The sequence below is a fragment of the Lathamus discolor genome, chromosome 4 (genome assembly GCF_037157495.1).
Source record: "Lathamus discolor isolate bLatDis1 chromosome 4, bLatDis1.hap1, whole genome shotgun sequence".
Taxonomy (NCBI): Eukaryota; Metazoa; Chordata; class Aves; order Psittaciformes; family Psittacidae; genus Lathamus; species Lathamus discolor.
Window position 1 is genome coordinate 104,543,435 of NC_088887.1, and position 25,172 is coordinate 104,568,606.

General features: G+C 42.0%; 1 protein-coding gene across 4 annotated transcripts in view; it reads left to right on the forward strand.

Moving 5' to 3' along the window:
• STARD13 (StAR related lipid transfer domain containing 13) overlaps positions 1–25,172 on the forward strand; it is a 321,431-nt gene that overhangs the window by 151,567 nt on the left and 144,692 nt on the right. The window contains exon 1 of one of the 4 annotated variants that reach the window (XM_065678403.1): positions 21,642–21,765. The exons of the other annotated variants lie outside the window; for them this stretch is intronic. Within the exon in view, the coding sequence (XP_065534475.1) occupies positions 21,642–21,765 (124 nt within the window). Of the gene's footprint in view, positions 1–21,641; positions 21,766–25,172 lie in introns of those variants that run through there. 4 annotated transcript variants of the gene reach the window in all.

A 25,172-nucleotide genomic window follows, 5' to 3' on the forward strand; every position in this document is an offset into this window, starting at 1 on the left:
CTGGTAATAAATTTATCATTAAAATGCTTCTGTCAGAAAATGTTTATTTCTTCGAACCATTTTACAGGATAGGTTAGCGTCTCATAGTTTCTGTTTCAAATAATTTCTGTCAAATAGGTGTGCACGTTTTGACATGCGATGATCTAAACAGTTTTCGAAGTGAGAAGTTTTGATTTTCCTTTGGCTTTGAAACTTTTGGCCTAGAAATTTGTTATGTTAAAGCATTTAAAAAAAAGGGAAAAAAAAGAGAGAAAATGTGATTTAAGTTACAATAAAAGCCAAATCTATGTCTTGGACTGCGGGACAGGGTTCTTTCCAGTTTTGTGATTCCTAAACATTTCTGATATTTTCTCTGTTTTCTGGATGACAGTTCCTTTCTGTTTTGGAGTTTCTTGAGTGAGAAGAGAAACCATCCTGTTCATACTGGCCACACACAGGGCACAGCGCTATTCTGCTCAAGTTCCTCTTCTGCACCATTTTCTTCTTACATTATCACTTCTTATTGCTTTGCAATCTTCATTTCTTCCTCTGACATCTTTCTTGGGACAAGCTCTCTCAAACTAGAGCTCTCAAAGCCTGGAAGAATCATTTCCCAGAGTACCAGTGGTTCGTAGTGGGGCAGCACCTTGCCCTCCCACCATACAGAATCAGCAGTTTCAGATGGAGATGGCCCCTCTGACCCCATCCCAGCACAGGGCAGCTCCGAGCTGCTGCAGCCAGGGTGGGGGGATCCTGCAGCTCTTTCCCCAGGGCTGGGCTGTCCTTAGCTTCTAGTCATTCTCCATGTAAACCATATTTATGTGTGAAGGAGATACCCCTGCCCTCTGGACTGTTGTTCTCTCTCTTGCTTCCATTTTATTTTACTTTTTTAAACCTTTTAAAACAAATGCAATATTTTGGGGCTACCATTCTCTGGATTTGCAGTGGATGTCTTACAGTATATTAAGCAGGATGCTGAAATGTGTCCTAAGAAAAGCTGTAGCTGCACAGACAACTCAGCCACCCCAGGAAACCTCCTCTGAAGAACCACTATAGCTGGCAGTTTTGCTGCCTGCTAGCCAGGCCTAGTACTATTATTTCCAGAGGTAATAACACTGGTTGTTTTAACAGTGCATGCACTGGAAATAATGATGTTCTGACCATTTAAAAAATGAGGCATTGCAAACAATATTAAATAATGGTAGGATGTGAGAGGTGTGAATTTATGCTGCTGTTTTCTTTAATAGTGTCAGGGTGCAGCATGAGCTGGTGGCTCCCTGAGGACCAGGGACAGACACAGGAACAGGTCAGACACAGCTCTAGGACAGCCAGACAAGGCCCTGGGAACAGGGATGGGCAAAGGATGATGTCAGTCTGCAGGTCGTGTCCCATGGCCGGGCAGGGCTGTAGCAGAGCTGGAGAACAGCCCTGATGCAGCATCATGGGGCTGGGATGGACAGCCCTGGGTTGGGCTGAAGTGGGGTCCCACAAAATCTTGGAAATTTATGTATTTGTCTAATTGCACACCACGAAGTAAAAACAGTGTTAGGAGGTAGACCTGGGTTGCATACGTGGTGTCACACACAGTCTTTAAGATATAGTTAGCAAAGTGCAAGGAACACTTGCAAGAGCCCATGTTTTCACATAGGCAGACTTAGCCTGGGTCTGTCAGTTAGCAAGTTGTCTGTTGGCTTTCTGTAGAAGCAATAGACAGGAAGACGATTCACACTTGTACTGCTTGTATGTGATGGCATGAGTAAGCAAGTTTTATGAATATGTAAAAATATCCTATTCTGTGTCTTCACCAAGATGTGTGAAAACACCTGCTTCGTCCACTGAATCATTTGAGAATGAACATGGCTATCCTGGTGGTAACTGTGGTTCCAACCATTAAGCCATGGTCCTGCCCCAGTACTATTTCCATGCAGTGTACCACTCTGTGTCATCATCATTAATGCTTTTCTCATATTGCCAGGTACGTAGCACCAAACCCAATCTGCACCACCTATCTTTGTTCTGGATTAATAACCCAGATGGTCCTAATTGTTTGCTGTGGTACCTCAGAGAACACCTTGGTTAGCTGCTCCTCCGGCAGATTGCTGCCGGGTTTTATACAGCCTGCAGTAGTCACTGTTAATGCCTAGGTGACTGGTGCTATGCATCCTTAATATCTTCCAGTATATCTCTTAGTAAAAATCATCCTATTCAGCTTGAGCGTTCTAGCTGCCTAATGTATTTTAAAGTTATCACCACATAGCTCAAGATGACTAACACAGAGCACACTTCATCACTAGGAAGGAAAATGAGCTTTTACTCTGTTGACAAAATTCTTAAGTCAGATTAAAAGCTGACACATCTTGTATTTTAGTGGTATGTATGAAACACTAAATATAGCAGTGTGCTCGTGTATTTGCTGATGCATGGTAATGTAGTCTGGAGCAGACAGCAATGGGCTGGCAAGGAAGATGGTGCACTGCAGTAACACGATAAAATCCTCATGTGACCTTGGCCATTTTGGATGACTGTGCATCCTTGGCTGATATATTACGAAAGTCGGAGGTAGTTGTGGTCCCAGGGCTTTAATGGATAGCCTGATCCTGCAGTGTTTGTCCAGGCATAATGCTCATTGACTTCAAGGAGAGGTCTCTGTAGTGTAAGAAACCAGCACTGTGCTATATAGTTGCTGCATATGACCAATTGCCAACAAAGCGAATGATTCTGGGAACTGAGAGCGAGGTGCAACTTCATCTTGTTAGAAACTGCAGGTGCTTGATTCACCACCAGATCAAACCCACGTACAGTTGTTCCCACTGGTTACATATTTTTGTGTTTCCTTGGTCGTAAAAAGTTTTATGCTCATGTTTATATTTTACCTTTGCTGCAGTCCCCTGGGTAGGAGTTATGAGTTAATCATGCTGTAAACAGGAAAATGGACGTGGCTCAGAGAACCATAACCTGTACTGGGATTTTCCTCTTGCTGATGGGGACATGGAGAAGGTGATCTCTTTGAGCCTTTCGCATACCGCAGATGCCTGGCAAGTGCGCTGGAGGTGGAGCTGAGGCTGTGCCATGAGCCCCCTTGTCTCGCCCTCTGCAGGGAAGAGCAGCAGCTGGGGTAGACATTTGGCAGCCCCTCCCAAGACCTAGCAGAGGTCTCATGCTGTCATTACTCCAACTACAAAAGTTTACCCAAGATGAGAACCTGACCTGAAATAACTGGGGAAAATAAAACATCCTCATCCAATGATCCCATGCATTTACTAGAAAGCAGAGTGTGATCACTTAGACATGTTTCCAACACAAAGCGGAGATGCTTACTTTGGATTGAAAAAGGAACAGGCTGTTTTCCTCAGCAGTGGTACAGTGAAAGTAAACTAGTGAATAAACCCAGCTGTTTGGTGGTCGTGGCCTGTTAACTAGTTAAGCTCTGTATTGCTCGGATGAGAAGTAGAAAGATTTGGTGCTTTTTCTGCATTCAGTGCTTCTTCAGAGTGCTTCATTTGTCTCTTGTTCTAACTTGTATGCAGTGCCAGTTTGGCTCCCAAAATGAGGCACTGAGATTGCCACTTCCTGCCTACATGTTCCTTTCATAATCAGAAATGATAGAACAAACCCATTCTTTGTTCTTCTGAAAGGCAAATCTTCACTACTCAACTTCTACTGATGTATTGGAGCAGCTGAGGGCAAACTGTGATCTTCAGCTTTCAAAAGCAAGAGGAAAACAAGAACCCTTACTATGTATATCTCAGGATATTGCTGTTTGTAAAAAAAAACCCAACCAAAAACAACACTCCCCCCCAAAAAAACCCAACAAACAGCAGAAGTGAAGATTAAACCCATATATGTTTACTGTTTTAGTATGTGAATTATAGACAAAAGCTTGATCTGTTAAGAAATACTCTGAATTTTATATAAGATGCTTTAGAAACCATGAAGCAGTAATGTATAAAGGCACTTCAGACACATAGTAATACTCAACATCATTCTAAATATCTCCCTCCATTTCCCTGCTCAATAGTTCTTTCTGTAACTTTGATTTTCCGTCAACATTTTTAATAAGAAAGAAAAATACTGAAAAGTCAAGAGCTGATAAATGTTAAAAATAGTATCTAGTCAATAACTGTACAAAATATAGGTGGCTTCAGAATGAAGGTCTTATAAACATTTTTCCTAACTCATTTTTGTTTACAGGGAGCTGAGAGCTGAGCACTAAAGGGCTGATAGATGAGCTTGGGTTTGTAACTACTCTTGAGACATGACAGGAACCTTGCTGTAAATGGCAATCTGATGCAAATTGATAAATTGCTGTAAAGTTTTGCCTCTGTTGGAATTAGGGGGTGTTGGTTTCCAGTAACGAAGGTCAGCCATTAGGATTCTCAAGTGTTTTTCTTCTGTGACTGAACAAATGTCTTGCAAAGGTTGCAAACAGCCAGCCATATTCAGCTCCATTGAATCTGAGCAAACAACTTTCTTTAAGCTGGCATTTTCCAAGAGTCATGTCAGAGGCCACATTTTGGCATTTAACATTATTACAAAAGTAACAAATGCCTGGAAAATTTTCACTGAATAACAAAATAGTATAGCTGTTTTCTGTTTCAGTTAGACCTTTCCCTCAGACCTCTCTGGTAGCCACTATGCAAGTCCTTGTATTTTATTTCCTGGTCAAGGTTTAACTTCAAATATTTGAAGAGTAGACGTTTTAAAGTTCATAAGCAGCAAAATGAATCTTTAGCGTTGTATAATTCTAACTAAGCATTACAGCTCTGACACACGCACATGGGAGAATGAGCTACATGGTAGGAGTCCTTTGTTTTCACAGAAACTATTTCTAATGGGTAGCAGTTCTTGCAATTTTAGTGTTTCTTATTAGAAAACATTTCCCTCATGTAACAGTTTTCTAGTTTTTTGGGTTTTTTTTTTTTTTTTTTGCTATTTAACCCTTTAGGATCTATTCCTAATGATTAAGGGTTTGTGCTGTACTGGAGTGACACATAGCTCCTCTCTGAAAAGCTCAGGACACAAGATCGATTCTACTCTTTCTTTTTTTGCAAGTCAGGCAGGCAAACACAGAGAAATGCTTCTGGCTAGAACATATGTTTAATCTAAGTTATTTGGGGCAATAAAGCTATCGAACAAAGCAACCAGCTTCTGACCTTTTGCAACATAAGACCTTTTGTTGGGATCATCGTCAGACCATGCCACTGTTTCATGCTACTGAATAACCTGCCATGGTGCAACCTCTGCTCAGAGGAGATGACCATGGTACAAAAAAACACAGGATCTTTGTAGCTGTGACTGCCTATGGCCAGGGATACCAATTTCCACTTCCATGAGCACCAGAGAGATGAAACCTTTTACTGCTGCTCATATTAGAATTGAATGCAGGATCTCAACATGTTGCAGGTGAGTAATAGCCACATTAACTTAAAAGAAGTAATCACTGAATAAGCTTCTCCCTAAATATAATGGGACCACTAGAGGAGGACAAAGAGCTGTGTAGTGTTAATGTCAACTACAGGGGCACCTTCCCAAGAAACAGGAGAGTTGCTTTAGCAAGCTTTTCAAGTGAAAACCATCCAGTCTCTGCTCTTCCTGTTGTCTGTATTAGATTCCATCCAGGCCAGCAAGTTGCTATGACAGAAATGCACATCGAGAAGCTGGTATTTATTGAGCACTCAGCACAAGGAGAAAACAAATTAGTAATTTCCACCATGCTGTCAAGCCACAGCTGAAATGCGGCAACAGGAGGAGGCCAGAGCTGCATAGGCATGCAAGCCATCCCATGTATATTTCCATTGCATATAATGGCATTTGTCAGTTGTGATTTTGGCTCTGTGTCTTCATGAGGGCAGAGCAGTAAGAAAGGCAAATGCAAGAAAACAGACAGAAGGTTGCATTATAGTTGGCTATTATTAAGTTACAGAATCATAGAATACCAAGTTAGAAGGGATCTCAAGGATCATCTGCTCCAACCTTCCTAGGCAAAGCATGGCCTAAACTAGAATGTCCCAGCACTCTGTCCAGCCAAATCTTAGAAGTATCCAACGATGGGGAATTCACCACTTCCCTGAGAAGGTTATTCCAATGGCTGATTGTTCTCATTGTGAAAAATTTTCCTCCTTTGTCCAGTTGGACTCTCCCCAGGGGTAATTTGTGTCTATTACCCCTCATCTTTTCCATGTGACTTCCTGTAAAAAGGGACTCTCCATCTTCTTTGTAGCCACCCTTTAAATACTGGAACATGTTGGTAAGGTCTCCCACGAGCTGCCTTTACTCAAAGCTAATCAAGCTCAGTTCTCTCATCTTTTTTCATACAGCAGGCTTCCCAGCCCCTTGATCATCTCTGTGGCCTTTCTCCGGACCCTCCCCAGCCTGTCCACATCTTAGTGGGGATCATAGCGGGGACCAAAACTGAACATAAAATTATTGATGTGGGCTGAAAAGAGCCAAGTAGAGTAGGAAGAGCCGGGTACACGGGGGTCTGAAGTGGATCTGAAACTGCTGTTCCAGCCTTGCTGAAGTGTTGGCTTTTGACATGGGGTCTAAGAAGGTAATGGCTTTAAGCTTTTGTTCGAAATTTGTTTATATTAGGTACGTACCTACCCCGGCATATTTCTTGATTTCCAAGGCAATTGGGTATCTCAGGACAATTTGTTTTAAAGCCAGAGGACAACGTTTTTCTCTGGTGTAATTCTCGTGAAAACTAAAGGGTTTACGTCACAGTTGGCATACACATCGATTCAGTGATGGTTTAAAGTTAAGCAGTGTATTGAGCAGTTAAGAAGCTGCCTGGTGCACCCGGTGCATGGCATAGGTCTGCCTGATGGTCACCATGCAGGCTTTTAGTATGAGCTGCCAATTTTTAAATAGGAAGAATGGACTGTGAAGTGTGCAATGTTTGCAGTTTGGTTTGGATTACTTCTATGTGGAAATATAAAAGGAAATACTGATTTTATTTTTAAGCAAAGTTGAGGAAAAAATAATTCATTCCACAAAGTACAACTGGTGATAATATATATGTGTGTGTGTATTCTTTTATTATTATTACATAAGCACTTACAGTTATCATTTTCTATGGCTTACTAATAACTTTCATTTTCTGGAATTCTTAGCTTACTGGAGGTCTAAAGATATATCCTTACTGCAGTATATGATTGCATGTATTATGTAATTCACACTAAGATAACACTTCCTTGTGAGAAAGGCTTACTTATAAAAGTCAGGAAAGTGCCCATCCATAAATAAGACTGAAGGTATTAGATTGGCTGAATGGTTTTCAAATCCATATTTATTGAGTTCTTTTTAAATGCCCTTAATTCTGAGAAGATAACTGATTCTAGCATTGAATCTCGCAGGTTTATCCTGTAGAATATTAAGGATTCTTCCTTTGTAGAACCTGTGTCAGCTGCAGTCACCAGCCACTTGGTGGGGTTAGGGTCAGTCTCTTAACGATGCATTTATACCTGCATAGAAAATTATTTATATCTGTAAAGAAAAACAAATAAATCTCCACTTTTTGCAGCATTTCAGAATCAAACAATTCCTCTACGTAGCTGAGGAAATGAGAAGCTCAGTAACATTTTTCCTGTTAGGGTGGTGAGACACTGGAATCGGTTGCCCAGGGAGGTTGTGAGTGCTCCATCCCTGGCGGTGTTCAAGGCCAGGTTGGATGAAGCCTTGTGTTGGATGGTTTAATGAGAGGTGTCCCTGTCCATGGCAGGGCGGTTGGAACTAGATGATCTTGAGGTCCTTTCCAACCCTAACTATTCTATGATTCTATGATTATATTACATAAAATATATATAGTTCTTTTAGCAAGGTCTTAAAACTACAGTTTACTTGGACTGCTATTTAATATTTTTAAACTGTTGGTACTGAGGTAGTAACAATGGGCTTCAGGCCTGGAGTAGTGTCCTTCTGAGCACCATACAGGCAGAATGGGAGTTCTTCCCTCACAAACCTTACAGCCTTAGATTATAATCAGCGTTTTTTGTACAAAAGGTGGCAGTTAAAACGTTTACATTTTTTTCTAATTCAACATTCAAATCATTTGTCAAGAGCTTATTTTTGTGCATGTTGGTCCATGAGATGATTGGTGTTCAGATGTCGATCCCCATCCTGCTGGCTGCTCTTTGCTCTGTCCTTTGCCCATGCTGAGCTCACAACCTGAACTGAGGTTAGTGCTGTGGTTGTATGGAGAGCATCCGTATCTACTCATGCACACCAGACCACTCATCCAAGATCTTAGCATAATCTCAGCTTGCAGCAGGTCAAGGCTTCTTGGTATAGAAAAATCAGAGCACAAGTGGTTAAGGCCCAGGGTATTGGTGGTCCACTGCTGCCAAAGACAGAAGGATCTGGGGTGCAACAATAGGAAGGAGACACTCATGGAACTATTTCTTCTGTGCCTGATTCCCAAAGCAGTGGAGAGGGAATATAGAAAGGAATAATTACAACATCCCACGGACTGGGGATGTTGCAAAACCAACTGGTCTTCCTTACAGCTTTTCCCTGCATTACTTGTCTTGCTATCCATGCCAGGTTTCCATGAAGAGAAGCCCCTGGCTTTGATTTCCATGGTCTTTTAGTAGGCAAAGCATGCACAGGGTCATAGGCACTCAGGCATCACTAGCAGACTGCAGATGTTGGCATCTGTTTGTTTTATAAACGTATAGCACATAAAGTTAGCCTTGCTTTTCACACTCTTTCTTTTCTTGTTGGCTCACCAATATGTTGTCAGAATCTTCAGTTTACAGCTCTCTGGACTCTCATTTGGTTACAAAAGTGTGAGTTTCCAAAGTTAAACTAAACTTCTGCTATATGTTTTCACCTCTTTATAAGACAGACAGAACTAGTGCAGCACACTCAATGGCTGGATGATGTATTGGAGAACTCAGTATATTCAGTAATGTAATTTCAAATACACCTTTTTATTTGTTGCTTTTGTTGCTATGCTTCTCTTCAAAAGCTCCATATCTGTGGAAGTTTTTAAGCAGTACCATATAGGAACGATACCCAGAGTATTAAGCTGCACATAGGTAAGCGAGTACATATAGAAATATGTGAGAGTTCCTCTCACTTGCCGTGATGTGTCCATGGAACACTGATGTAATTATAGTATATTGTGCTTCCTTAGGTCTTGATAGACCCTGTGTCTTATGATCCCTGGGGTGGATATAACTTTAATCTTCAAGTGTTCATTTGCAATGGCTGCACTTTATTCTTACACAACACAATTAGGATGGGCACAGAGAAGTCCTTTCCAGTGGTTTTGTTCCACTGGGTTTGATCCTTCTTTTACGGGAGCCTGGGGCACACTGTCCTTGACAATGTCAACAGAGGCCAAGTGGAGTGATGAAGTACTGGAGTTCTGTTGCGTAGGGCTGCGGGATTGTCGAGTATGCATTGCTGTCCTCTGGAAACAGAGCCACCTCTGTTTACAGCCCTAGGCTTATTTCATCATTATCCTTTTAGATGTTATAGAAAAGCAGCTCCTGGTTTTTGACAGGAAACACTCCCCTACACCCACTTTAGACTCTTTCCTTCTCTTTGCCTCCTCTCTCTGTGAGCAAAAGCTTTGTCAAGAGGGCACATTTGTTTGGGCCTGGAACAGAGGCAGCTGATACTCAGCTAGTTATTTTGATTGCCTGGCTGGTAGGGTTGGGGGAACAGATAATGTCAAGATTTCCTCTGCATTCCGGATCTGTTTTCCTCCTACAGTTAGCAGGCGGCGAGTGTGACTTTTCCCACTCAGCTTTTCCCACAGTCAGTAAGACTTATCTGACAATGGAGTTAGTGTCAACTGTCCAAAACTAACTAGGAGATATCTTCTTTTCACCACTCCTGTGCTGTTACTGCTTATCAATGTCACTCTCCAGCTTAAATGACTGGTTAATTCATAGACATACTGAGAAAAATTCTCTTCTGTTGCAGCTCCATTGAGCTCAGTGGAGTTACACTGGGAACGAGTTTGGCCATAGGTGTCTGAAAAGCACAAGTGGTAGGAATGTGATACTAACAGAAGCAAGAGACATGCAACAGTCAAAACAAAAAGGAAGCCCTAAGCTTTGGCAAGATTCCCATTTCAGATTTCTGGAGTGTGATACAACAAGGTGTTCATGTTTTACAGCTGGTGCTGCAAGAGAAAAGTTGTTATTCAACAGCAAAACAATTCCAGTGTCTCCACATCAAAACATAGCCCATGTTAAAAAAGAACAATAGGAGAAATAAGTCATGGGATTTCTGAACACAAATTCCATTGAAAATCATGAGGACTGTGCTTTTAAATCTATTAGAGACTTTAAAAATGACGAGAATGAAACCAAAACATACTTAACCTGAGATTTTTCAATTGAGCCTGCAATGGCTAAATTCTGAAATCCCATTAAAATTCCACAGAAACAGGAAACATGAGATGGAATTGATACCTCTAGCTTTACCTACAGTCTAAGATGTCTTTCTAAGTACTTGTTCTGTCAGTGACAGGAGAGAGGCATTTTCAGAGTGTAACATCTTCTTCAGCTTCTCGTGGCTCTGCGAGCTCTCTAAAGCTATGCATAATACTCCTCTCTACCCTTGCAATCAAAGCAATTTGCTTTTCCTTCTGCTGGTTAATGGACCTGTCATGTTCTATCATGCCATCACCCATGGGTTGTGTCTCTTTGTCTGGCTGAAGATTAACAAACTTTCTTGGTAGTAAGAAGCAAGGTTTAAAAGCTGAGGACCAAAAACTGAACTTCCAGATTCCTGTTTATGCCTTTAAATAAATCACCTGATTTTCAGAAAGGATTTCAGAAGTGGCTGATGAGTGGTAAGCACTTCTGAAAATCAGACAGTGACTTAGGGTGTAGGACTTAGGGACATAGTTTTTAAAATCATGACTCTTTTGTGCCTGGGCAAAGTATTTCCAGATTTAGTGCCTGCATATGAGTGCATATCTTTGCAAATAAGAAGCAGTTTCAGAAATCGAGATAAAAGTGGAAGTGTTGGAATACACTCATCAGTTCAGCTGTCCAAGGCAGCTAGAATGATATCCGTATTTAAAGATGAAAAGATGTCATTGAGGGCAGCAAAAATAATTACAGCTTCCCATATTAATTATCATATATGTGTCTGAAAAAACCCAAAGCAAACTACAGTATGCCCAGAGGAGAATACATATGTAGGAACCAGCATCACTCTGTAAAAGAAAAGAGAAAGAGAAACAGCTTTTTCACAGAAAAACAGGAAGAGATAAAATTTATCTGGGCTTTCCAAACTAATATTCCAGCAGTCTTAAAAAAAGAGAAGAAAGAACGTGAGAAATCAGTGTGGGAAGGAAATTTTGGTCATAGCACATAAACTTTATAAAAGATCCAAAGACATCCAAATTAAACTTGTCAGTTTTCAGAATGAAGAGAGCCTAATAATAGGTTGCCTAGAAGACTTTTACTGGGACAAGTATCATTTAAAGCTTCATTATCTTGACGAGTGAACAGATGGCAAAATCTGTAGCTAACTCAAGATTTCTTGGGGTACTAAAGATTAGAAAGATTTCTGAGAACCAAATTCAGATCATCAAAGCGAGGTGGTCTGATATCCTCAAAGCAGGTGGGATTTCAATTTACCTAAGTATGAGGTAATGCTCAGGAATGATCTGTAGCGTTCACTGATATTGCATACTTAATGAAGTGGTACCAGTTCAGAAAAATACCCAGGCAACATTATGGACAGCTTAATTAAAACAGCTCAGTGAAAGCAGCTGTTCAATTTGCAGTGCTAGTTGTGAAAGCAAATAAAATGCTAATTCATATGGACCATAAAGAACAGTGTTGGTATTATTATAATCACAGTGATATCCAGCATTGTCAACATTATAAAACTGACTACAAATAAGAAGTCGGAGAAGTCAGTGAAGGATGGTATGCATAGAAGATACAATCATTTTATTTAACTAATGAAAAAACATTGCAGCACTAAACTCCCAGTTACCTTTAAGTCATGGGGATATCCAGTAAATGCAAGAGTCAAAATAAGTAGCCCCCTCATGTGCTGGAACCTGTTTCCCGAATTAACAAGGATCATCAAATCAGCAAGAAACAGGGCTTTATGCTCACATATTCTTAAGAAGAAACAGGGAAAGGGAAGTACCCACAGTAAGTGAAATTTTTCAGTGAAGCACGTGGGTATTTTTATGATTGTCCCTGTGTTGGGTCTATATGGTGGTGGGTTATTTTTTTGTTTGGTTTGTTTTTTTAAGAATGGTTAGAGCAGTTCTTGCAGGAAGGGAGGCTGTCCCTGGTGATTACTGAGGAGACCTTGAGTTTCATCAATTCTGCGTTAAAAGGGTAATTTATACCTGTATGAAGTAGAATAAGAGCCTACTGTTACTTTCTAGTACTGTATACAACCCATTTTGCATTTATACTGCCCAGATCCGAGATGAGCTATAGGATGGGGGGAGGTGGATAAATCCAAATCTATATAGGATAATATCCTCATCTTTAAAGGAAGATAATGTTTTCCAGATGAAATGGTAATTTTTTTCTGACTTGACTGATAGCAGTGAACTACTTTAGACCATTACAAAACCATTTAGCAACATTTCAGAATACAAATTGGGAATAGCTTCCAATCTGAGGCATAAGTAGGTTTTTGTTTTCATATTTACTTAGTACACTTTTTTCACTTTTAGCAGTGACATTCACTAAAATATTTCTAAGGCCTGATCTCTGAATATCTGATAATTTTTATGAAATCCACATGAAGGATTACTTGGAATAAATATTCTCTCTCAGGTAAATGGAGAAAAAACTAACTGCGTAAAAATCGTGATGGGTTACGATTCCTTTAGCACCTACTCTCTGAGCAACTTACATGGGTTTTTGTAATGTAAATTACAAAATTTTGTAATGTAAATTCAGAGAGGTTAAAAAAAGCTCTCTAAAATGTAGAACAATCTTGGATAATTGCTACTGAATAGATTTATGTCAGCACAAAATGACAAAAGCCTGTTGAAGTGAGCCTGTGTGACAGTAGTGTAAATAATAACATGAGCAACATCTGTACCTGCAGCACCACAAAGGTGTTCCAATATAATCCATAAGAATTAATTTCACTAGAAACCATTGCCACACTGAAATTGATTACTTTGGAACCAGCAAGACATACAAGCAAAATAACTTTTTCTTGCCTTCTCCTTTATTTGCATGGCACTTAAGTGAAGTCAAACATAATTGTCTTTGCAGGATCTCAAAAAAGTGTCTATTAATAATAAAGAGGGGGAGTCAGGCCATCTAGAATAGAGTGCTCCAAGGGAGTACACGGGGGAGGTGAAGCCTGTTCTGTTCTTTCTGGCATCAACTTTTCAATTAATACTAAATAAAAGAAGATGTCTTTCTCTGGAAAGCAAGTGATGGCATTATCAGTAGAGAGCAATGGCTGTGACCTCTGTAGTCATTCTGGTCACATCACTGTACACAGCAGCAGGTGATGGGGAAACACCTCCTCAAGCTCTCTCTGCCTTTGGTATGCTGGGTCAGCTATAGAGCATTCCTTGCTATTGCATTTCTTGGGAATTAAATTGCTTTACCAAGTACTGCTTTCAATCTCAAAAGAGAGAAGAAAAACATCTTAGTATTTTTTAGCTTTCCCCCATGGTGTTTGATGTTACTGTTTATATAATAGTAATTTAATGTTACTATTAAAATTCAGTTCTGTGAAAAGTAAATGGGTGCATAGCACAGATTTTTTTACCTCTTGCATTCAGAAGTCAGAGTCTACTTGGAAGACCGCAATAAGTTATACTTTGCATGTTGGACTATTTAATGTGTCACAATCAAATTCTTTTACAGAGATTATAATTACACAGCAGTGCATCAGTGCTCTCATAAAGTCTACTATGCAGTAACACCTTATAGCTTACCTCTCTGTGCCTTTGTGTAGTATAGTCCACATAAAAAATGTAACATTGCTTTGTTTCCAAGGTACTGAATCTTGAATGAAATTATACTATTCTGTAAACCCCTTCAGCGTACGTGCAAAAGGCAGGGAGGGTGTAAGGAAAACTAATGTGAAGAAGATACAGATTTGGTGTCCCAGGTATTTTTCAGACTTGCAGTTCACAGCTACGCTTTTGCCTACCTGATTATATGAAGCCAGTGCTGCAGCAGTATTGGCTTTCTTTTGATAATATTTTTCTCCAGCACTTTCTGTAAGGGTTTCAAGGGAAGTACTACAGGCCTGTTCGTGTTTCAAGCAAGAGAAGTAAAACTCTCAGCAGCTCACAGTAAACTGTTCTCCATGTAGCTCTAAAAACTGAAACTGCAGTTGTTACTGCTGACTTGTTAATATAACACAGACATTGACATTTCCTGGTTACTGTAAACACTGAAATGCTTTTGGAGTTAATGGAATACAGGTGCTGCCTGACACTACCAAAATGTTCTCACAGAAACAGGGACATTTTTGGATAGAAAGAGCTGCAGATCCACCTAGCCCAGCCCCTTCTTCACAGCATGAATATCCTGCTTCTCAGTGGGAATACCCAGATATGTTAAATGTCATGAAACAACCATTCTTCCTGAGCTTAAGCTCCTTTATGTTCACAGGAATGGCCGTATCGCTTAGCCCACTGGAACATAGTTCCAGAGCTGGGTGATGGAGTGGGCTTAGGCAGGCTCTGAGCGGCTGGGAAACCTTCCCGACAGCGCTGTGGGAAATGGTGCTTACAATCAAATAGTCACCAGCCTTTGCTTCGCATGAGACTCAGACAATACTGTGAATAGCTGATTGGTCCTTCTTTACTGTGGAAGCAAGAAGAAACTTAAAATCAGCCTTAATGATTCAAGATTTTATACAACTGCTTAGGTTAATAAGGGTTGGCTTGGGCCTATGCCAACTTTTGATTCTGATCATTATAATCTGCCTACCTGAAATTCTGTCCCCCATTGCAGCTGGCCACAACATTCTTTATTTCCTGTCCAAAACCATTAGTAGTGTTGCATTTCAATTCTATTAAATATAAATTTTTAAAATCTATTAAATAAGTTAAAATAGTAGCTGTTTGACCAGTAATGAATGCAACTCTGTAAAAATCCATAGGTTGCAATATGCTGTTACTTGGCAATATGCTCCCATCAGGCAGTAGCCTGGATTATTAGGAAAGTGTGCATGTACAGAAGTATTTGTGTATCTGAAAAAAAGTTCTTACTCTTATAAATAAATTGGTTTGCAGAAAATTCTGTTGCATTGTTGTTAGGCCCTGTTGTCAAGATTGATCATGTTTTCTTTTGTAATCCAGGAGTTATAAAAAACCAACAAGCTCCCAGGTCCCTGAACCAATATCCAGATATGGTGTGTGCTAAATTGCCACTGACTGCTGCAAGGCTTTTTTACACAAATGTTCCAATTATTTCTACTGTGATGGTAATAACAGTTGGAAGTTTGGAAAAAGAAATAATCCTGGTTTACACAAGGCCCCAGTACAATATTAAGGAAATGAGCACTCTGAGAGCAAAGAAAGATGTAGTTTAGAATAATATATTTTTGTCAAGCACCTAAAAAGCAGGGGAAAAATTAGTCACCAGAAGCTGCAATGAGAGGAACAGGGGCAGTAATCTATGATGAGACATTTTGTGCTTCAGCATAGCTGCTCAGTTTTTCAGGGGCATTTATCACCTCAAAATTTCAAGTTCTGCTCTAGTAAAAAAAAACCACTGTTACACACATAAAATGCATTCCACTTTCCCAGTTGTCTAATAATTGAAGAATTGGCTGTTTCTACAGGGACAGGCTTTGCCCATCCCAAGCTTTTATATCTGCAACATACTATGTTATAAAGATGTCCACAGAGCATTTTACGAAAGGAAGTGAAAGTTTATTGGCACTTGGTTTGTTTTGTCCATTCTTCTCTGCTATCTGAGAAATGTGCAAGAGCTTTTGTGGCTGCAGTTCTTCAGAATTTCAGCTGAAGTACCAGTTTTCTTGTCTGCTGTTCAGTAGAAGTGCTCTGTTTACTCTGACAATGATCCATTCAGTGATTATTTGTGTTCATTTGCCTCCTGGTCCCCTTTTTCACCATTCTCACAGAACGGAACATCCTCTACCTGTCACACAGGCCTTCACCTGGAGTTCATCATTCTCCTGTCACAACTTAGGCTGAGTTAAGGAGACTAGATGGGAGAAGTAGAGGGGTTATTAAAAAGTACTCTCTAAGAGCTAGGTACAACCAGGATGTGAGATGGAGAGTAAAGTTCAAGTTAAGGTTAGCCAGAATGTAAAAATTCTGCTCCATGGTAAAACCAGGAAAGTGGCAGTTATTTTCCAGAAAAACTGGTATTTCTTTAATCTGTATTCTGTATGAAATTATTTTTTGTCAGAAGGAATTTTCTAGGTGAAAATTTGTGGTTGCTGTATGAAAAGCTTTCATCCCATATTTACCATCTCATCTTTGTTCTTACTTTTCCTTGATAGACGCAATCTGGTCCACTTCAGTGCATCCCAAATGCAAATACTCTGGCAGTTCTCTGCTCTTACTATTTACTGAAGGTCATCCTGCCTTTATGTTGCATCAAGTGGAGGCTACTTGGTTTAAGGCTGAGGGCCCTTCCCTATCTATCATTTGTTAGATCCCCATAGTCTGTCTGTATGGGATACCAACTTTCATTGTTTACTCAATACATTTTCAAACCCGCATTTGCACACTTTCTCTACAAGTGCCCCTCATGCTTGGGAGTTGGTGCTCTGAATATATAAAGATACCACATTAACTTCCTTGGAGACCCTCTCGCTAACTCACTTTGCATCAGTCCCTCCAAAAAATAATTCTGGTGTGCTAACACCAGTAGTTGTTGTGCTGGCCAGTATTGCTTTATTGTTCTCTTGTACTCCACCCTTCCTACCCCGTTAGCTCTTCTCTCCACTGGTGCCTTGTTTTATATTTAGTTTGTAATCTCCTGAGGGCAAAGATTGTACTTTTGCTCCATCCAGTTTCTGGTTCTAAGTGCTTTGATAATGCAGTTTATTAATAAGAATAATAATAAAGTGTCATCCTCTGTACGAACAGAAGAAAAGCTTAATTCCCTGCCACCCCCTCCATGCCAGTTTTAGCAAAGGAGAGGGAGCACAGTCAAACAGCAGATACTTTGTTACTGTAGTCTATATCTGAGCATACTTAGAGCCTTTTCACAGTGAATACCGCAAGAAGTCCCGTTTACTTCAGCATTAATCACTGTGAACAAAAGTGAAAGAATTTGGCCCTGACTAATGAAAGCCAGCAGTGCTCTGCTGCTGGCAAAGTGTGGAGTGATCCTTTCCCAGCACTTCAGAAAGCTGAAACGGAGAAGGATGAACAGATAGGTGCCAATCTCTTGATAATCCGGGAAAGAATGAAACTGCTTTATAATTGATCCTCATTAAAGCTATCTTAAAATGGTGATAATTTGCATATATAAATAACAAGCAAGGAGAAAAGTGCCAGGGAACAAGCTGGAACATTTTGTCCTCGTTCACAATGATTCTTATTTTTCTCGATCCAAAACATTTGTTTGTTTACTTAGATGTCAAAGAGGACACCTACTCATATGCCCTCAGTGCTTTTCATATAACTTCCACTGCAGAATTAGTATGCAGTTCACTGCAGTCTGCTATTAGGAAAACAAGCAATGGAAAACCTCAAATCTTGTCTTCCTTTCCAGTGGTAACCCACACTTGCAACATCACACTCAGGACATTTAGCCTGTGATAGAAAACAAATTCCAGAGCTCTAGGACCCCCAAAGAGATAAAGATCATTGCCAAAGTTATAAATATTATTTGATGTATCTAGGCTGCCTGAGCTACTATTCGAAGCTAAAAAAGCACAGCAACACCATTTTGAGAATAACAAACTTTGAGAAGCTTCATTAATTCACAGCCTATTCCTGCAGAATTAGATGTATTATTAAATTTGGTAATGCCCTGATTTGTATCAGAATGCATCAGTGATCCCGCAGTACTAATTGATTTCTTTTTGCTTATTGCTGCTTTTTAAGAGGTACAAGTGTGCATTAAACAGCACACAGTAACCAAGGATGTACTCTTCTCACATTTTGCTCTGCAAGACATATCCAGTTTTGTTCTTCTACAAGCAGATAAATATTATGAACTGGTGAAACTAACAAAAAATCCTGATAAAGCATAATTAAAGCCTAGAGGGAAGAAAAAGAAAGAAGTTGTACTTTCATCATCATCTTTGCAAACGGCAATCCAAGATGTAGGCATTTTTCTATTTTCATAGGCCCGATTCTCTTTTTACCAGATGTATGGGAGTTTTTACAGTGACTTTATTAGGACTAGATCAGACTGCATAATGGTATCTATAACAAATTAAAACCCCACTGCTAATTAGAGGCCAGATTACTATGTAGTATCAATTAACTTGGCATTTAATTACCATGGTGATTGGGAAGGACTATAAATTGCTAAATATATAATTAGAACATCAGACTTCTGTGCCCTGGTGGCATAAGAACATGGGTGTAATTAGCTTGGATTTTCCCTCAATATTTTACATGTTTGCAAGATTTTAAGACAGACAAATACCGCTTTCATTCCTGTCAATGTTATGTTATCAATGGGAAAAGACAAATATCGTAGTTAAGCTTCTTTTAGGGTAACTGAGATTTTTCCACTTTCTGTTCATCATATAATGTTTCCACTGCAATTACTGTAAGCAGAACCATTTTATCATGACTAGTATAAGCAGGAAAATTTCTGTTTCCACAGTTTCTGTGGAAAATGTGCTTTCCTTTTCTTTCCCCCAGAAATTTTATCCATCTTGTTCAGGATGTCAGAATGTTTCAAGCTGTAGAAAAGAGCAGTGATCTGTTGGGTACTTATGCACTTAACCAATGGATGAAAATGCATGGAGGGAGAGCATAACTTTACCATTTAGTCACGCTTTCTAACATCCTAAAAGGAAGTGAAACATCTTTGACCTACAAATGATCCCTAACACATACCTTTCTTCAAGCAGGTTGTGTAGGGCAGCTCCTGTAACAGCAGTAGCTACAACTACTAGGTGTAATACATCAGAAATACCTGTGTTGGTAACTCGATTTCTGAACAGCTGACTATGATTAAAGGCATAAAATAGGAATAGGCCAGTTGCTGCATGAGTTACTTTTTCATTACTCAAGAGCGCTATTTTCTTTGAGGAGAAATTACAGCATCTGATCTTGCTGCTGGATTGAGTTTTCCACAATAAAGTACTTGAAATTAGTAAGACTTTTGTCAGTGCCTGCCACAGAGTTTGGTCTAGACTTGCCGATTCAGTTCTGATGATGATTATGAAGTACAGCCGGATCTCTAGCGTTTATCTTAATAACCTGTGATAACAGTTGTTAGCATCTCATTGTGAATTAACTGCTTTCAGTAAACCTGGATTTCTAGGGACATTTTTGATAAAGTAACATTTAAAAAAATGGTATAGAAGGGAAGAGAATATCTTTTGTTGTATCACTCCATTCTGGCCATCACAGAAAGCAACTGAAGAAAGGAAGATCTATCTTCCAGACAGGCTGGACACAGTAAAAGGGCACATTCAAGCGTGGCTGCCAGAAGAGCACTGTTGGAGGTTACAGTACCAACTGACATGGACTATTGTTTGCTGGTAGTGACACAGCAGTATGATACAAAACCTTCAAAACTGATTTTATGATTTCACCTTTAAACCGTGTGTCACTAATGAACTTTATAGGGCAGCTGGGTACAATGTCAGAAATTAATTTCTCATCTCTACCTGGTTCCTAGCGGATAAGAGTGCATGGCAGAAAACAGGCATCATAGGTTTGATGTACTGGTAATGGGCTGTGTTGGCAGGGAATTAAATAAAGTGAGGCAGAGGTCAGAGGCAGATTTAGGGGAAGAGAAGCTGATTGTAGGAACTGTAATCCTCTCTTCTCCCATTAGCATCAGCAGGTGTGTGCTCTGGATCATGGGATGTGGGAGTATTTACATAATTATGCTTCCAGATCTTGGATGCATCCGTCCCTGGAAAGTATCCCTTTTCTCACAGGAGTTTGTCCAGTCATTTGGAGGACACTGTAGGAACTGCAGGAAAAGGAACAATATGCATCATCTTCACAAGTTCTGGCCAAGCACATTGTCTTCGCTGCATCAGATAAAGTAGTTTAAGACGAACCTTTTGAGAACAGGGAAAATGGAAAAGGAATTCACAATTGACAGTAACCAAAAGATGTTGTTCAAACTGAGTGGTAGCGTGGAATACATCTGTTTGCTCTTCAATTCTATGGGTATTGCTGACATTGCAGTTACGGTTTTAATTTAAACAAGACAGGGGTATCAATAATGTATAACGTGACTGCTTCACCAGGGTGTTCAGCTGTTTCAGTGCATGGCACTCACTTTCAGGAACATCAGCCTTTTCATGGCACAACACGAATACTCTGCAGAAAGAGTAATCATTAAGTAATGGTTTGTGATCGAATGAAATGAAGCTCCTGTTGTCCTTTTCAGCTATCAGACTACTGCCAGTCATGGCCCATGGAGGGAAGGGACTACTCTTACAGCAGTATTTCCCAGATCACAGAGGAAGCAGAGACCCAAAACTGGTTTTCTAAATGGAAAAAAGGCCCTCATGTTGCTCTCTGGCTCATAGGGATGGAAGAATCGGGATTCCTTTTAGTCTATGAATGTATGCAAAAAGTGGCTGCCAGGGTTCAGTTTTGAAACCTTTTAGGAGTGCAGGATCTTGTTAGAGAAGATGATGCAGGGGGTGGAAGGGATGAAAAAGGAGGGAGGTGGGAGGCAAGTGGCTGGAATGCAGAGCAAGTGGGAAAGAAGTGGGAAGAGGCTGTGTTGCAAGGACTGTGGCTTGAGCTTGGGTTGAGAGTTGATAAACAGAGACCTCGGGAAAAACAGTTTTCTTTCTGTTAAAGTCGTGGCACAGGTGAAGCACCTATTACATCTCCGAGAATAAGGCAGCCCGCTGCGGGCCAGGTTTTCTGTCACCTCGAGCTGGGGACCTCACCCTGGAGCGCCGGCTCTTTGCGGAGGGGCTTCCGCAGGGCTGCGCGGTGGGGCCCGGCTGGCGGCTCCCGGTCGCTGTCCAGGGAGCGCGGAGGCTGAGGCTGGCAGCGGGGTGGGCGAGGGGCAGGCCGGCTCCGGGCGCTGGACAGCGGAGCGGCCGGGCGACGCTGGCCCGGGCAGTTCTCAAGTGAAGGGCTGCGGACACGGTGGCCGGGGCCGTCCTAGGTGCTTGGGCCCGAGGTGCGCGGGGTCCCGGCCAGGCCGAGGGGCGGGTACGGCCGTTTCCTCACGAGCAGCTGCGGGGCCGCCGACCCGCCTCGCCTGTGGGGCAGGAGCTGGGCCAGACCCCGGGGCACCTTCCCCGCCCCGCGGGGACTCTGAGGCGCGGGGGAGGGGAGGAGGGCGGAGGGCGGCGAGGCGCCGGGCCCGGGACGGCGCGCTGGGGAGAGCTGGCGGCGGCGGTGCTGCCCCGGGGCCGGCGGCGGGCGGCGTGCCGGGCGGCGCTCAGGTGAAGGTGCCGCCCGCCTGACGCGGGCTGCGGCGCGGCGGGGCTGCCCCGCGGCCCCATGTGGCCACCGCCGCCCGTCCCCGGCGAGGGGAGCTGCTGCCGGCGCTGAGCGGGGCTGCCCGGGGCAGCATGCGGAGCCGCCGAGGATGAGCAGCCACCGCCGCCCTGCCAAGGCGCAGCTCCGGAGGTCGCTGAGCGAGCAGCTGCGGGACTCCACCGCCAAAGCCTGGGACTTGCTGTGGAGGAATGTCCGGGAGCGGCGCCTCGCAGGTCAGTCCCGCCGCGCCGCGGCTGCCGCTACCTGCCCGGGCCGCCTCCGGGGAGACCCGAGGGACGGCCCGGCCCCGGCAGTGCGGCGGGCGCCCGCGCGGGGGGACGCCCAGGGAACGGCCGGGGCGCCTGGGGGGCACCTGCCGCCGCGCCGGGGCGCGCAGACCTCGGGCTTCAGCCCGGGTGGGACGGGGAGCGCCCCGGCGCCGCCTCAGCTGCCGGCGCGGATGCGGTTGGCCGGGCTGTGGGCAAGAGCCGGGGTGCAGGCAGGTGGGACCCCCAGCCGCAGTACCTGCCCGGGTCCTGTCGGGCACGGTGGGGATGGTGCCCCAAGCAGTCGGGCTCAGGGCTAAACCTGGAGGTAGCTCCAGATCGGAGGCATCTTCTGAGCATCTCAGAAATCAGGAGGGTTGACCTTGCCTCTGATAAGCCGACTCACCTGCTTATCTGATCAGTTTCTTTAGTCACTTGAAGTCCAGGACGGTTCCTCGTAGTGTTTGCATCTGAGGAGGACCACAACTGCCAAAATAAAATGGATTGGTTCATTTCAGGCACTTTTATAATTTTTAGTCATCTAACTTCCCTGGAAAACCAGGCTCCTGCAGTCTTACCATCCCCAGACGGAGACCAGAAAGACACAGAGCAGGGCAGGTGCTCCAGTTGGTCAGGTCACATTTAGAGCACTGCTATTGCAGCAATTTGCTTTATGCATGCAAACATACAGCCAAATTGTATTTGTAAAATACTTAATGATTTAAGAGATCTAGAGGGTACGTGAAAGTACACGGTAGAGTTATTATACTAGAAAACAATACATCGAGATTTATGAGCAGAATCATGTATAATGAAGGCTAATTTGTGAAGATGGATTCCTCTGCCACATCCTACAGCATTGTTGGGAGTTTGGTGACCTTGCCTAGGGCACAGTGACATACTGGCATTGTATAATACAGAGGTAAATAGTGTATGATGCAGGTCTTTAAACTGTCTACAGCACAATAATTCTTATGTACATACAATTAAAATAACAGATAAAAGTTGTGTGGTAATTATTATTTTTTTTTAAATAAAGTGGGTAGCTTCAATAATGAAATACTAAACCAGCTAATTGTCTAGTTTTATGGTTACTCAAAATATTAATCTGTCTTTACATGTTCCCTACTTTTCCCTATATTAGTAGCAGATGCCAGCAGACATTTCAGCAAGGATACTGTTGGCAATTTTTTTCTTTTTTGGTCAAAGACAAGTATTGCTTGATTGAGCAAAGGACCTGGGCAGGCTGCCATGAAGCTGTAGCCAACTTCTTAAGCAACTGTGTATTAAAATTGATGGAGTCAAACTTTTTATTTAGGGTGGGTAGAATGCTAATGTCCTGCATTTATGCACTGCTATAATGTAAGTGCTATTCATAATATGCTCATGGGACACTGATACACGTGCCCTTTAATTAAATGAATTATTTGAAAACACAACACAACGTGAACAAATAATGTCTATTGATTCTAGAGATGTTGTCTTGTTCAGATGCTTTTATGTCTCTGACATTTTTGTCCACGGTTTTATATTTATCACTCTGACCCCTGTAGCTGCAGTGCATATTCCTATGCCTCTTTCCAGTTTTTGTTAATAAGAAGTCAAGGAATTTAAGGTGATCCAAATGTGTCATTATCTTATGGTGGCCAGACCATCTTTTTCTCCATCACAATAGATCCAGTCCTAATCAGGCAGATAGTTGTACTAATTCCTTTTGTTTTATTTTGTCAAAGTTGACATTGTAGTTCATCCAGGACTGACAGTCAGCAGCAATGTAACTGGTAACTAGCATTTAAGAGCAATGACCAAACCAAACTTAGTTTTAACTGTCAGTATGCTGTCATATTCCAATCATCAAGCCAAATAAAGACCTGTGATAAAATCATCATTGTGATGATGGCTTTGCAGGCACTAATGTAGTTACTCTTTTGGTCTACTTTACTTTTTCATTTGTTTGTAAAGGTTTCAGACACCAGTTGCCCAGCACATCTCTCTAAAGAAAGTAAGCACAAGGCAGCTTAATTCACAAACGTAACTGTTGGGGTTGGGTGAAACGCTGTGAGGTCTCTTGCCCAGCCTCCAGCTCAGAGCAGGACAGGGTACTGTGCAATGTACAAAAGTGCTTTTTAATTCTGTGCTCCTTAGGAAGGGTTTCTGCCCTGATGTCCATGCTCTGGAGTAGAGGGCAGCAGTACGTGATTGGGCAGCGGGTGTGTGAGCTGCAGCAAGGAGCTGAACCTTGGCTGAAGCAAGGACAGACCTGAACCTTGGTTCGGCCAAGACGCAGACAATGTGGCTGGTTTGCTGTGGAAAGTAAGCAGTACATAAAAAGACTGCTGCAGTGTGCTTCTTCCCTCCCTCCCTCCCTCCCTCTCTTGCCCTTTGCAGTAGAGGTGATGAGCAGCAGCCTGGCTCCCACTATGCACCTCTTATTCAGCACACATCTGTGGTGCCCAGCAGCTTGTAGTCACTCTCTGATTCTCTGACCAGGATTTGTTTTTTAAACAGCGAGTGTACCTGCTACAATGCCACATGCAAATGGCAGCCTTAGCTTTAGGAATTTGACTTGCATATTTAACAGACTCTTTAGAAGGGATGACCCTAAGGTGGTTCTGAGGTTCTTGCTCAGATCATAATCACCTGTTACAGTAAAACCCAACAAGTTGTAGCTGTTACATCCATTGTATGTAGGAGAAAAGTGCCACCCTCTATCTGACATTCTTTCAGTTGCAATAAAATAATAAAAAAAAAAACCCACCCTAAAAATATATATTTAAGTTTTGAAATTCAGTACTTAGAGTCAGAAAGCACGATAGGTTGCTGCCTTCTTGCAGTGTCATACTGTCTTTTAATGACATGATCCCTGTTGATAAATCTTTTAGCCTAGAGCCTGCTGAAATCCTAGACTGAGCACACAATTAAAAATTCCCTCAAGTGCTCATGAATATGGTGCTTAGGAGCACAGTCTTGCATACCTCATACCATTAATGTTTTAATTGTATTCATAGAAGCTGTAAGGTTACGTTGTTCTCATTTTACAGATAGGAACCAGAGGTACAATGAGATTGAACTCAAACATATCAATAACTGTGAGAGTTAGAACTTGAATTTCCTACTTTAATATCCAGATTACGGTTCTCAGTGGTTCCTATTGCGCAGCACTTATGCATATCAGTCCTCAGGATCTAATTGTACTGAACCCAGGGAATGAGTAGCTGGTAATTTCTGGCATTCTGGTTAGATTTTGTTTCAAGTGACTTGATGAAAACCAGACAGAAGGATGGAACTGCAGAGGGCATCGTTTACTTGGCATAGTCTCAAAACCACATTTTTTTCCCCCTGTGTGCTGTCTCCCACCCTTCTCTGAATGCTTC